Genomic DNA, 14874 nt, shown 5'->3' on the forward strand with positions numbered 1-14874 from the left:
AAGGCCGTTTTTTTTCCCTTTTTTTGAAAAATTATTTTGGAGGACTGGATAAAGATAGAAACGTGATTTGTTGACCATATGTTTATTGATATCTCTCGTATATAGTATATAGCTTGATATCGTAGCTAGTTTTCGGAATACGTGTTAATTTATGCACCCATCACCAAAAAAAAGGTGTTTTTCCGTTGCCACGCTGGAGGGCGCTGTGTTCATCTGAGGAAAAAAAACTAAACGGCATTTTAATGTAGACAATATTCCACAGCCCGCAAACTAGGATAATTAGAAAATATTAAAAGGTAAATTTTTGGTGGGATTTTAAACTTAATTTTTTGGATTTTGGTGTTTTTTTACGGCTTTTTTTATGAATAAAAAAAACGACCCGTCCGATTGCAATCATCCTAGTTTGCGGACCGTAGAAATATGTATTAAAGAAGTCGTGAAAATTTCAAAGAATTTAGTTGGATAGATTTTGAGCTATGGTGGCAGCCGATTTTCAAGATGCAGTTTCGAGAAAACGCACTTGAAAATCTAAATGTGATTATCAACACTGAAATTTTAACTCACCATTTATCTGCTATACCTGGTCCATACAGAGCACCCTCCGTTTCTTCAAAAAAGTCTTGTAAGGCCGATTGTTGCTCTCTGGTTTCAATTATGGCTCTTTTAGCGAGGTCAGTCGGCGGTCGACATAAACCTGACATATGTGACCAACTTGACATCCCATTGCCACTAGGATTTTGAGAATGCCATTGAATCCTTCATTGAAAATAATTACAGCCAGAAAAGTGGCTATTTCTACGACCTTGGCCCCAGAATGAAGGTGTTTAGGAGCGAAAGTCCAGATCAATGCACTTAACGAGTCATTGTTATTCTGGGTCTCTGCTCCTAAACATCCGTTCAAGAGATCATCTCGTGACAAATCTTCTTAGATTGGTTTGATGACTGTTTGAATTTCTTCAGTCAAAGGTGCCTTCTCGTGGTGGAAACTATCCAGTTCTCCTTTAGCTTCCGCTTTGCGCCATTTGCATAAACTTTCCTCGCCTGCTGGACAATTTTGATGCTGAGGATTTTCGTCTGTAGAACATTTATGGAAGAAAGTTGCCCAAATTTCTTGCTTCATTCCTGCTATCGAATTTGCGTGTCGACGAAAAGCTAGCCCAAAAAATGTAGTAGGGTCGTTAATAACCTTATCAGAAAGTTTTCCAGCCCCTTTTCTACCAATGCCTTTGTGATTCTTCTTTGCATTTCTAAGCCGCGTTTGCATTCTTTTCTCGACATGTCCTACGCATTCCTTTTTTACTACTACGTATATTTTATTATTTGCAGAAATACCGGAGGAAACTCCAGCGATATCCAATATACAATATTCAAAACTTGTCGCAATTGGAACATCCATGTTCATGCTTGCTAAAAGTTTCTTTGCTGATGTTGATGCGAAGTATCGATTCCCATGAAATACTCGTTTTTTAGTGCGAGCATGACGTTGAACGTTAAAACGATGTCCCTTCATACGATCCATTTAAAAAAATCACTGAACACACAAACAGCACAATACTTGCAACAAAATATAACTGAGTATAGCTTGGAAGCCTTTCAGTGCTCACTCTCGACTGGATTATCCTTTTTATTCCAAACAGCAAATAAGTTTAGACAATTGATTGGTTTTCCATCTTTTTATATTTATACCTGTGTTTGAATTTATAAGGCTCAGGTAAAAAAGTAACAGGTTAAAAAAGATTCGGTATCTTTTCTCATCGAGTACTCTAGCCGCGGCTGCAAACTCCTTACCTGTTTAACCTTGTAATTTCTGAACGACTCGGAATATCGGAAAATCCCTTTGCCCACATATTCTCCACTATATATAGATATAATTCATGCAAAAAAAAATCGATTTCTCCAACCCGACACACGGGATGACTCCCTTAAGAGATGATTTATTGGTTTAGTGGAGCTTGGAACGTCTATTTCTTCTCAATAATGGCCGTTGATGGTTGACTTATGGCTGTCCAATGTATAATATTCATTGTTCGTGTCTTGGGTTTAGGTATCGTTTGAGGTGTCTGCTCTGTATTATCTTCCGCCTATTGTCGGGACCGAAAATCTAAACCATTTCCATCTTAAAACTGAACCCCTGAGGTGAGTTGGGAACTGTCTGACTATCATCTGGTTTGACACGTGCACCAGGGGACTGACTGCTGCATATCAGCTGTCACCCGGTGTGTAAATTTTGTGTGTTTACTTGGCATTGTTTATTGAAAATTGATATTTTTGTGCCAGATTGTGTGAAGTGATTATTAGAGACAATGCCTAAAACTATTCCCGACAGGTTCGTATATTTATTTTGAGGAATAATAAAGTTAGAATTGGGTAATTTACTTTGGAAATATAGACATGTCAGACGTATGAATCAAAACAAAGCCAATTTTGGATAAATTACAGTGATTTTGCTTTGAAATCTTTTTAGGGCAACATTGAGTATTGACCTCGACTGATTCACATCCAAAAGAGACTATGAGAAATGTCTTTCGTTGAAATATTTCTGCTATCTTGACGTCCCAGCTCGCCAGCCGGAAACCAAGTTGTTATTGCTTATCACGGTAGAAGTGCTTGATCTTCGGACATTTTTATCAGCCTTTGGAAACAGCGATTGTTTCCTTCACCCGTCATCCTCATAAGTTTGTTAATTGGGCAGCAATTTACCGTCGTAGAGCCTCGGAAGGAGGCGCTTATCACTGACTTTCACTCAAAGGTTACAATTCCACAGCCAAGTGTCACGGTTGATGCAGTCCTTATTGGCGTTAACGAATTTGATCGATAGTCTGATAGGCAATAACCTTTCTTTTGGTAACGATGTGGGAAAGTAGTCGCCTATTCTAGGTAACGAAACGTTAAACATTCACAAGGTTGCAGGAAGATTTTGCAGTCAGCCGGTTCGGGTCCTGCTAATTCCGCTGTCATTTTCCCTGACCTTCAGCTTCCAATTCTAAGTCAGCGAATATATATAATATATGAATATATTTGCTTTTACCCCAGCTAGAGGCACAACATTATTATTATTCTATTAAGGGAAGGTCACACTATTGTGCCGTATTTGCTGGTTATAGTGTACCTATTACTCATAGTATCTCAACCGAGCCTATAAGCGTCAGCCACTGCATCTGTTATTAAGTGTTCTCAGCCTTCATGAAGGTCAGGAAATATAGGGGGGCCAATATAGACTCGGGTCACTATCTCGTTGGCATGGTGCTCCGAGCTGGAATAACACCACCCAGAATCCCCTCTGACAAACAGGTGAGAGTTAACACTGAAGCCATCCACAACACAGCCCCCCGCAACACCTATAAGAGGGAAATGGATGCCACAATAACCGCAGTGAACAGAAAACCTGGAGATGAAGCATCAACAAATGATCTTCACAATCACCTGAAGAACGTTATCATAAATACGGCCACAAACATACTTGGCCCCAGCCGCAAAAAGAGTCGAAACGGCTGGTTTGACGAAGAATGTAAGCTAGCAACGGAGCGGAAGAATGCTGCATACCGAGTAATGCTACATTCTCAAAGAACGCGGGCACGTGGAGAGACTTATCACGAACTCCATCGAGCAGAGAAGCGACTTCACAGACGGAAAAAGGAAGCCTGGGAGAACCAACAGGTCTGTGAACTCGAAATGAAAAGGGAGCAACCGCACCAGGCGCGAAAGTTTTACCAACAAGTCAACAGGATGAAGCCTTACACACCTCGGAAATCTAATGTCCGACAGAATGGGCATATTGGAGCGATGTGTTGAGTAGTTTGATGAGCTACTGAACAACCAGAACATCGGCGAGTTGGAGGTCCCGCCAACTGAAGACGACGAACAAATACCACCACCACGTATAGAAGAAACAGTCCGTGCAATTCATCGGCTTAAAAATCATAAGTCGCCATTAGCCGATGGAATTATAGCTGAATTGTTTAAATATGGAGGCGACCAATTACACCAAGTGGTTCATCAACTTGTGCTCAAGGTGTGGGACAGTGAATCAATGCCTGACGACTGGCAAGGAGGAATTATCTGTCTCATACATAAAAAAAAAGATATTACACATTGAAGCAATTATAGAGGTATCATGTTGCTGAGTACTATCTATAAGATATTCTCCGTTATTTTGCTAGGCGGGATAGCCCCATACGCCCAGAACATCATTGGCCCATACCAAAGAGGTTTCACTCCAGGAAAATCAGCAACAGATCAGATCAGATCTGCGGCAAGCAATGGAAAAACTGTTAGAATATGAACATAAGTTGCACCATCTTTTCATCGACTTTAAAGCCGCCTATGATAGCATAGCCAGGGTAAAACTGTAAACGGCCATGAGAGAATTCGGTATCCCGATAAGAGTGACTAGGCTGACCCTCACCAATGTGCTAGGCCAGATAAAAGCAGTAGGATCACTCTCAACAGCATTCGACATCAACAGCGGTCTACGACAAGGGGATGTCCTATCATGCGTCCTCTTCGTGGACGCCCTCGAGGAAGTGATCCGTGATGCTGAGCTAAATGCAAGAGGTACGATCCTCTTTAAGTCCACCCAACTACTGGCCTATGCTGACGATATCGACATTATGGGAAGAACGATCCGAGACATACAAACTGTCTTCATCCAGATCGAGCAGGCGGCTATTGAGGCGAGATCTTGGGCTGCACTTCAATGAAGATACGACCAAAAAATATATGATGGTAACGTTAGCACCAAAAACTAACCGACCAACAAAATCAAACCGCACTGGTCAAACGGGAACAATAAGGATAAGAAAATACAACTTTAAGACCGTTGATAATTTCTTCTATTTAGGGTCGGAAATCACAACCGATAACAGCTATGATAATGAAATCCGCGCACGGTTGTTGGCAGCCATCAGAGCCTATTTTAGCTTACAAAAACTCTTCCGCTCGAAACGTCTCACCATAGGGTCAAAGCTCTTACTGTACAAGACAATGATCTTGCCAGTCCTTGCGAACTCTTGGCCGCGTTCGAGAGAAGAATCCACCGAAGAATCTTTGGCCCCCTACACGAGGACAGACGATTCCGTAGCCTACATAACCACAAAATCTATGAGCGATACCATGACCGTCAGGTTGTGGATAAAATTTGGCTCAATAGGTTACAGTGGGCGGGTATGGATGAGGATCCAGCCCGGAAAGTCTATAAGAGCAATATCTATGGTAGAATACGAGGCAGACCATGCCTGAGATGGAGCGATGGCGTAGGTGAGGACGCCAAACAGCTATTAGGAATATCGAATTGGTAGACCTCGGCGCAAAACCGGGATGTCTGGAGTTCCTTACTAAGGCAGGTCTATACCGGATACCGGTTGTTGCGCTGTTGATGATGATGATGATTGAGTGTTTTCCCAGATGCCTCGACTTTGCGTAAGCGCCGGGCATTGTCCTAGGACGTGTGTAGAAGTTTCATCACCTCCGCACAAAACCTGCAGGCAGTGCCCGTAGATATCCCTTGCTTTTCTAGGTGATAGTTTAGCCGACAGTGACCAGTGAGAATTCCCACTGTGATTGTCTGTGATTCCCACTGTGATGTTCTTTTTGGTGAGGTCTAAGCAATCCTTTGTGCGAATAAGCACTCTGGACTGCTCTATTCCTGGTAGGCCCGCCCAGTGTAATTCCCTCAATCGTTCCTTTTCATTTTTTGATGTCATGGCCATGAAATCGTTTCCGATTCCACAGAAGGGTTCTTACCCGTGTAAAGGCGTCCCTGCTCCCTTCTTGGTTAGTTCTCCTGCTGCCTCATTGCCTTCCAACCCAACATGGGCTGGCACCCAGAGTATCTAGACCTTGTTGGACGAGCCGAGCGTATTCAGTCCCTCAAGGCATTCTCATACCAGTTTAGAGTTCATCTGGTTGGATCTAAGTGCTTTGATCGCTACTTGGCTGCCGGTGAGAATAGTAATGTTCTGCCCTCTGTAGTTCCTTTGGAGACTAAGGGAGGCACATCTGTCTATGGCTTATATTTCCGCCTGAAATATGCTCTTGTATCTACCCATTGTCTCCAAGTACATTTTCCTTGGAAAAATGGCCCTGGCACCCTCTCCCTCCGTTGTGCGGGGTCCGTCAGTGTATCAAGTAATCAATTGCTGGTTTGAGCCGTATGTCTCAGCCACACTCTCCCAGTTTGCCTTGTTACTGCATCGTGTTTCAAACTTCTTATCAAAGTGAAACCGCGTTGTCATGTTATCTCTTGGTATCAGTAATTCGGGATACCGCCTAGAAAGAATATCAATCTTCCTTCGGATTAGGCAGCTCCCCGCGTCACTGATACTCCCGGCCTTTCTGAATATTGCCCTCCTTGCCTGCATCTGTATGTGCAGATGGAGTAAGGTTAATCTCAGAAGGACCTCCTGGGATGCCGTTGGGCATGTCCTCATTACCTCATTGACACACACGCAAGCCAGTCTTTGGAGTTTGTGTAGCTCACTGGCTTGTGTGCTGAGTTCAGTTCTTTTTGCCCAGATTGCCGCCCCTACGGATTAAAACATTGTCGTCCATGTAACCCTGGACCTGTATTCCAGTATTTGTTAGCATGTCCAAGAGTTCGTTCACTACCATACTCCACATAAACGGCGATAGTACCCCGCCTAGTGGACAACCTTGAGTAGTATTCATGACAATAGAATTTGTACCTGTCGGCACTCCTATTTCCCTACTATCGATTGCTACTTCCATGTCCAAAAACGCACACAGTGCTATTTCTTTTGTTTCTCTGGCATCCCGTAGTACAGTACTGGGCAAAAAAATCCGATCAGTAAGAAAATCTGATTTTTGAGAAAAAATATTGAGCTGATAAAAAAGGTAAATATGAGGGTTTTTGTGTATAGATATTTTGCACTAAATTAGTTGTTGGAGAAAAAAACCATGTGAAGGTTTTCAAGAGGGACTTTTATTCAAAATTAATCTATTTTACGAAAAATAGTTAAATTTGATTTATGATTCATATCAATCATAAAACTCGTCGTATCAAAATAATTTTTTTGGTTTACTTAATAACTAAACAATAAATTCATAAATGTTTAATTAGTATTTCGTTGCACCTTCTTTTTTCTTGATTACGGCTCTAATCCTCACTGGTATTGATGAAATAAGTTTCTGCAGAATATGCAGGTCAACTTCATCATTTCACGTCCTTAAGAGGATTAAATCAAGTCCATGTTGGCTTTTCGGCTTCTGTACAGCTACCTTTTTCTCCATTAGTGCCCACAAGTTTTCTATGGGGTTTAAATCCGTGCTGTTCTCGGGCCAAGTCAGCTGTTTTACTGAGTTTTCGGGCAGAAACTTTCGCACCTCCAAAGTAAAAAAAAATACTGCTTACAATATGGGAGCTGTGAAAGGTCGCAGAATCGTCTTGAAAGGTGACCCCACTTAAATACTGATATTGCTCTTCAGTACAAGGTATTAGATGCTCCTCCAAAATTCGTTTATAGACTGCACCATTGACTGTTTCATCAATTAATAAAAGTCCTTCCACACCATAAAACCAAAAGCAGCCCCAGATCATTCTGCTCATCGGCTGGTGTACTGCGATCTGAATACACTCTCCACTGACTCGCTCACCTGATCTTCTCCATACGTGGTGGATCCCATTCGACCCAAAAATATTAAATTGGAATTCATCGGAGAATATTACAGTTTACCATTGTTTCAGGGTCCAATTTTCGTGGTCCTTTGCCCATAAATAGCGTTGCTTCCGCATTCTTCCATTTAAATAATTCTGCGGAACGTCGGCCATGAAATCCGCCTTCTCTGAGCCTCCGACGAACTGTTGATGCATCAATTTCTGTCCCAACGGAATCCTTCAGCTCTTTTTTAATGTCCGATGAACTTTTGAACGGATCCCGCAGCCAGAATCTCCACATCAGTCTGTCATCGGCTGATGTGGTCTTTCTCGGCTTTCCAGAATCCTGTTTCCGGACAGTGCACCCAATGGCTCGAATTTTTTTTTAAAAAGTCAGCTACAGGGGACTGACTAAAGCCCACAACCACCGTCATTTTTCAATTAAAGCACTTCAAAAACTTACCACTGCGAGAAACTACAATCTAACGGAGTAAATACTTTTTTCACATTTGTATTCATACAACAAAAAAAACTGCTTGTCAATTAAAATTAAAATAACGGACTTACACGAGATTAAGTAGGGCGCACTTATCGTATTTTTTTGCCCAGTACTGTACATCCGTCAGCTGATACAGACCAGTTTCAGTTGATCGTCCTGCCCGGTAAGCGTGTTGACACTGATGTAGAGGATTACGCTTTAGAACGTTAGTTCTAATATAGTTGTCTATGGCCTACACCGTTTTGAGTACGGAAGATCTAAGGCAAATTGGTTTGAAAGATTTAGGCTGAAGAGGATTGTTTTTATCCGCTTTCGGAATAAGGACCACTTTTGGCCGTCTCCATGCCCTTGGTATATATCCCAGGGCTATGCTTTCCCTTACCAACCTCTGATTTCAGTGGCTTAAAAGTCCCCACTGCCCACCTTGTAAAGCCTGGTTGCCTCTGTGATCTGTTCGAATTCCCTGAAGCTGTTCCATTTTTCTTCCCTAATCGCGTGCATTTTTGTACCTCTGCCATTCCCCGGGTTTGTTTTGTCCGGTTGAATAGTTTTCGTACCTCTTTTCTCATTCTGGTCACCATGTTTATCTCGTAGTGACTTAACTGTCTTAACCTCATATGCGTCAATGACGACTATGTTGAGATTTTCCACCATTGTCTCTAGTTCCAGTTCGCTCTTGATGTCACCGCCCCCTTGAAGGTGGGCCATATTGTTGCTCAGGTGCGTTGCATAGGATTCGCAATCCGTTTTCCTGGGATTCCTTATTATTTTTTTTATTTCGGAGTTACTCTCAATGTCGAATCTGGTTATTCTGTGGTAAGACATAGGCCCATCCCACACCCTCCAATTCCTGACCGTCCCGTTCATTAGAGTATTTCCTAGAGTTATGTCTAGTACCTCTTGTCTAGTGCTGGTCACAAATGTTGGAGTGTTCCCTAAGTTATATCCTTCTAACTTATTGCTAAAAATAAATTCAAGAAGGTACTCATCTCTGCGATTGGTGTCTGTCTCTCTGGATAGTCACAGGGTCCCCGGTCAAGAACTCTGAAAAACATGTATTTTAAATTACGTTTAAGAATTATGCAAGCTCTTGGTTTTTTACAAGAGGAGTCCCAAATTACCTGCAAGCTTCCTCCTTGCAGACCGCGAATCTGCCCGCAATACACCCAGGGCTCCTGAGCCAGCACTATTCCAATGTTTTCCTTGGAACTTGCCGTTGCAATTACCGCAGATGCAGCTTTCGGATGGTGGAGGTTTATCTAGGCTATCTTAGTGCTGGCCATTGGCTCCCTTATTGTTTGGAACCCTTCTCCACCGTCGGAGTGTCGTCCTTCTCCTCAGACATGGCGCTTTCCTACGCGTCGCTGTCTACTTTGAGCCTTAGAAGTTCTAGGTCTAGGTCGTCCAGCTTCTGTTCTTCACTGGGCAGCAGGTCTACTTCCCTAGTTGATCCACTCCTTTCCCTTCCTTTCTTCTATGGCTTTCGGTATGCTTTTCACCCGGTGTCTTCTCCGAGATGTCTTTGCTCGGCTTTTCCCTGTGCACATGCATAGGGCATTGCATAATTACATTATTGCATTGAATAATTACGTAAATATTTTTCTTTTGCAGATGGCTAGATTATAAGCCAATTGGTAAACAAATCAAAGGAACACGCTTTATAGCATTCAAAGTTCCTCTGAAACCGGTGAGTACATAAGTTCATTATGTATAATATTATTTCTTGTTTATTCTTATAAGAAGGAAAGTTTAGTTTCTCAACTGCCACTATGCCTGCCCAGTGTGTCTATTCATTGCTATTTCAGTCAGCCCTGGAGTCATTTTGAGGGCTCATTCTCAGAAATTACTGAGTCCAAAAGTCTGGAAAATATATGACGGCGCATATATACGAAATCTAGGCCCGCAAATACTCTCTACCCCGATGTCTGCTCAAATAAAATTAATCTTAATATATATAATATATATAAATCTCGTGTCACAATGTTTGTCCTCAATGGACTCCTAAACCACTTAACCGATTATAATAAAATTCGCACACCATGTGCAGTTCGATCCAACTTGAGAGATAGGATAGTTTAAATCTCAAATTATAGTCGCAATTTTAATTTATTGCTAATTATTTGTCTGTTATTATTTGACAGTCACAATTATCTGTTAACTCCAAATGATTCTAACAGATGTCGATACCTTTCGACTGGGTTGAGTAAGTAATAAATAGATGGCGCTGCTATGGTAAATCTACGAACGTGTCATATAAGCTACATTTTAACAGCATAATTACCACGTGTTGTCGACGCTATAAAATTAATTAAATTTATTTTGTAGTGAACGAAATACCGTATAATTCAAGTTGAGTCTGATGTTTTTGGCCAATTCGCGAAGACATTGGTGTTTGGTGATGTTCCACGTTATTTCACATGGAACAAATCCAGTAAAAAATGGGAGCCACGGAAACAAGGAAAACCACATCCTTCTATTACAGGCATATTCAAAGCTAAGACATTGGGGAGACTCTACACGGTACATCCAAAGCAACGTGAGTGCTTCTATTTACGTTTGTTATTGGTGAATGTTCCCGGACCAACGTCTTTTGAATTTTTACGAACAGTTAATGGTCGAGTATTCAATACATACCAGGATGCATGTCGTGAACTGCAATTGCTAGAAGACGATAACCATTGAGACTTAACGCTTGCTGATGCTGCGTTGACATCAACACCGAATAACATTCGTCAGTTGTTTGCAATTATTTTGACGACATGTTATCCCTCGCAAGCACAAACTTTGTGGGAAAAATATAAAAATTGTATGACAGAAGACATCTTGCACCGAATTAGACAAACAAATCAATGCCAAAACATAGATTATACACCAGAGATGTACAATGAAGCATTGGTCTTGATCGAGGATTTATGTGTTCTTATTTCAAATTTACCACTTAATCATTATGGTATGCCATCACCTAATCGTCCAGCCACCGACTTAGTCAATACCGATTTACAACGAGAAAATCAATATGACCATGGAAGTTTAGCAACAATTATCATGAACAGTGAACCATTACTGACAGCAGAACAAAAAATTATTTATGATCGGATTATGCTGGCTGTTGCTGCTGAACAAGGCGGTTTTTTTTTTGGATGCACCCGGTGGAACCGGCAAGACATTTTTAATATCGTTGATTCTTGCCAAAATACGGTCGCAACAAAAAATCGCATTAGCAGTAGCATCGTCAGGCATTGCGGCTACTTTACTGGATGGTGAGCGAACAGCACATTCAACATTCAAGCTGCCATTGGACGTTCATAATAAACCAGATGCAATGTGTAAAATCAAAAAGAATAGTGGAATAGCTGCAGTGTTGCGGAAGAGTTCTATAATAATTTGGGATGAGTGCACAATGGCACACAAATATTCACTTGAAGCATTAAACAGAACTATGCAAGATTTAAACAGCAATAATAAACTTTTCGGTGGTGCTATCTTACTTTTGTCTGGTGACTTCCGGCAGACCTTACCGGTTATACCTCGCTCTACTTTCGCGGATGAGGTTAATGCATGTTTGAAACAATCATTCTTATGGCGAAGTGTTGAAACACTTCGATTGACCATATATATGCGAGTACAATTGCAAAATGATCCATCAGCACAAATATTTTCCGAACAACTACTAGATATTGGGAACGGTAAAATAGAACTGCAACCAAATACGCAATGCATTAAACTACCAGACAATTTTTGCACTGTTGTTCAGGATAAAAATGAATTGATTCAGAGTATTTTCCCGGATATACAGAATAATTATTTGAATCATGAATGGCTTAGTCAACGGGCGATTTTGGCAGCCAAAAACGTTGATGTTGACGAAATTAACTTCCAGATACAACAGTTGTTACCAGGTGATCTGATGTCTTTTAAATCAATCGATACTGTTGTTGATGAAAATGAAAGTGTAAATTTTCCGATTAAATTTTTAAATTCATTAGATATCCCTGGAATGCCACCACATAATCTTCGATTAAAGATTGGTTCCCCTATTATTCTCCTCCGTAATTTGAATCCACCTCAATTATGTAACGGTACGCGTTTGGTCATCAAAAAGATCACCGGAAACATTCTTGAAGCAACCATTTTGGCTGGGAAGTTTAAAGGAAAAGTGGTCCTGCTGCCACGTATTCCGATGATACCATCAGATTCTACCATACCCTTCAAAAGGCTACAGTTTCCAATTCGTTTAGCTTTCGCCATGTCTATAAATAAATCTCAAGGTCAAACAATGTCCATTTGTGGTTTAGATTTGGAAAACCCATGTTTTTCTCATGGGCAACTATATGTTGCGTGTTCACGTGTTGGGAAACCGTCGAATCTATTTGTGTTAGCTAAAGACAGGTTAACCAAAAACATTGTGCACCGATTGGTGTTAAATTAAATTGAAATTGAAAGTATTTATAATTCAAAAAAATAGATATTAATGTTTAAAAGTTTAAGACTGTCTGCCTTGCCTACCTCATTCATGAGTTTAAGCGTCACATGTTATTTACTGTATTATACTGTAATATACTTATATTTGTTATAAAATTAAATGGTAATAATAAATCTGATAAATTTTTATTTTGTACCTATTGATTTCTGCTTAATATCAAGTGTAAGAACATTTTAATTAATTGTGTTCAACGTACTTCCCCTTCAAATCTCAATCCAGTGAATTTGTATACCAACATCAACATTTTCGTCTATGTTCGTAAATAATTTCATTGTACTAAAGGGTTATAGTAGTAGAAAGTCAAATAAGGAGATCACCATATTTTTTTACAAATTCCATCTGTGCGAAAAAGCATAGTGGACTCCGTGACTGATGTTCTCTTATTGTTCCTCTTAGATTGTTTACTATAATGTAATATAACAAAAACTTTAGCCACAGCAACGCGTGGCCGGGTCAGCTAGTAATATATATAACATATAAATTTACTGCGAAACATCCGTTAAGTTCATCCTATTGTCATAAATAATTTAGGACAGAGTATATAGCATGGAACATCATATTGGAAAGTTTGGTAAAAATTCCATTATTATTAACGAACTACGTGGTATCAAAAGCTTTTTTTTTGAACAGAGTTATAGATATGAACGTTCTTTCGACTTCGGTTGAAATATTGCGGGATCAGTACCTGCATCCTGGCGGTAGAGTGGGCAGCTGCAACTTTAATATTCTCGAATTTTGAATGAGCCCTTGCAGATGCTGGTTGTTAGGTACTCAATGACTGGAGTGTTGAATTTCTTGAGCATTTCCATGCAGATTTGACCAGGTCTTAAAGCTGAGCATTTATACTCTTTCATAACTTAAGGTAAGTTGAACAGCCTGGTAAACTGTTAAGTTTGGATCTTGGGATGGATTTTGCAGTGATTTTTAGTAAGGTTTGCTTAAAGTTTGTTTCAGCGTTGCATTCTTCACTAGTTGGTGATAAGGCTAGGATTCGGTTTTTCTAGCTGACATATGAGGTTATTCCAGTCAAGTTTATAATATTAAATGAGAGTGCGATGCTCAGCCGGTTGTAGTTTAGTTGACCTGTTGAAATTTATGATGATGAGGGATGGCCGGAAAAGAGCCTTCGTTAATGAGATCAGCCCTTGTAATTGGGATGCCAGGGGAATTGGTGCATGTACCGGCAATGCTAGTGAAGGTGTCGCTGTTCGTTGAATAATTCAGAGTATCTTGTTGCTCATCGACTGTCAATATTATCTCATGGGAGGGTTGAGATTGCCGAGTCCGATGCGATGTTGGTTAGCCAAGAAAGTGGCGAAAGTGTGGTTTGTATCTTGCTGAGCAACTGAAGAGTTTGGGTTTGGGTATGAACAGGTGGAATGTTTCAAAGGTTATAGGTTGTGTTTGGACGACATGGCCTTGATTTTCAGATGGATTATGAGCGCGGGTTCTTGGAAATGTGATCTGTTTGAAGTATATGATAACTGCTACGAGGGTTAAAGGATTGAGGATATTGAGTTTCATGAAAATTATAATTTCGGAGATTGCATTCTTGATAAACGTATGTAATAACGGTGAATCAACCCGGGTTTGTCAAGAACTGTAGAACTACTGACGCGATACACGCTGTGCGATTACTAATAGAGAACCATCATGAGGAGCATCGCCATTTCTATATTGCATTTCACTGCAACAAAACCTTGTGCCGGGGGAGCTTGTATGCTCGGCTACCACGATCCGAAAAGTAAAGTTGGGTGGCGGATATATCAAAACCGCTTGGTGTCTCTGATGGTGTACATCAAGGAAGCGGCCTCTCATCACTCCTGTTTATTTTTGTTATGGGCATTGCCACACGTGATATCCAGCGTCCAATGCTTTATGCAGATGAGGTTTTAGGGAGAAAAATGTTGTGTTGGACCAGTGGCATAACACGCCACAACTATATCAGAAATGAGGACATCCGCAATGCGAGAGATACGTCTTCGATGGTATGGAAATGTAATTCGAGCTGATGAAATTTCATTTCCCAAGATTGGTCTGAACATTGAAGTCGATGTGAAGCGACCAGGAAGTAGCTTGAAACAACGTGGGCTTGATAAGCTAAATGGTGATTTGAAAGCCCTTGGCTCCATCCACATCAGGCACATGATCAAAGAAAAAAGGTACAACGGATAACGCCGAGCCAACCCTGTATCTGAACGGGATAAAGCTGAAGAAGAAAAAGAGGATTTGCACAGAAGCTGCGTACGCCAGGTGGTGATGATGTTCGCTACGACAGGC

The 14874-nt window shown here is 40.9% G+C and overlaps 1 protein-coding gene across 1 annotated transcript in view; it reads left to right on the forward strand.

The window, feature by feature from the left end:
- Positions 1 to 2178: 2178 nt before the first annotated feature.
- The window catches only part of LOC119655887 (RNA/RNP complex-1-interacting phosphatase homolog), a 111602-nt gene continuing 98906 nt past the window's right edge, over positions 2179 to 14874 (forward strand). Inside the window, exons 1-2 of the mRNA XM_038062033.1 lie at positions 2179 to 2326; positions 9723 to 9798. Coding sequence (XP_037917961.1) covers positions 2304 to 2326; positions 9723 to 9798 — 99 coding nt within the window. The 5' untranslated portion in view covers positions 2179 to 2303. The remainder of the gene's footprint in view (positions 2327 to 9722; positions 9799 to 14874) is intronic.

Source organism: Hermetia illucens, chromosome 4 (assembly GCF_905115235.1).
Source record: "Hermetia illucens chromosome 4, iHerIll2.2.curated.20191125, whole genome shotgun sequence".
Lineage (NCBI taxonomy): Eukaryota > Metazoa > Arthropoda > Insecta > Diptera > Stratiomyidae > Hermetia > Hermetia illucens.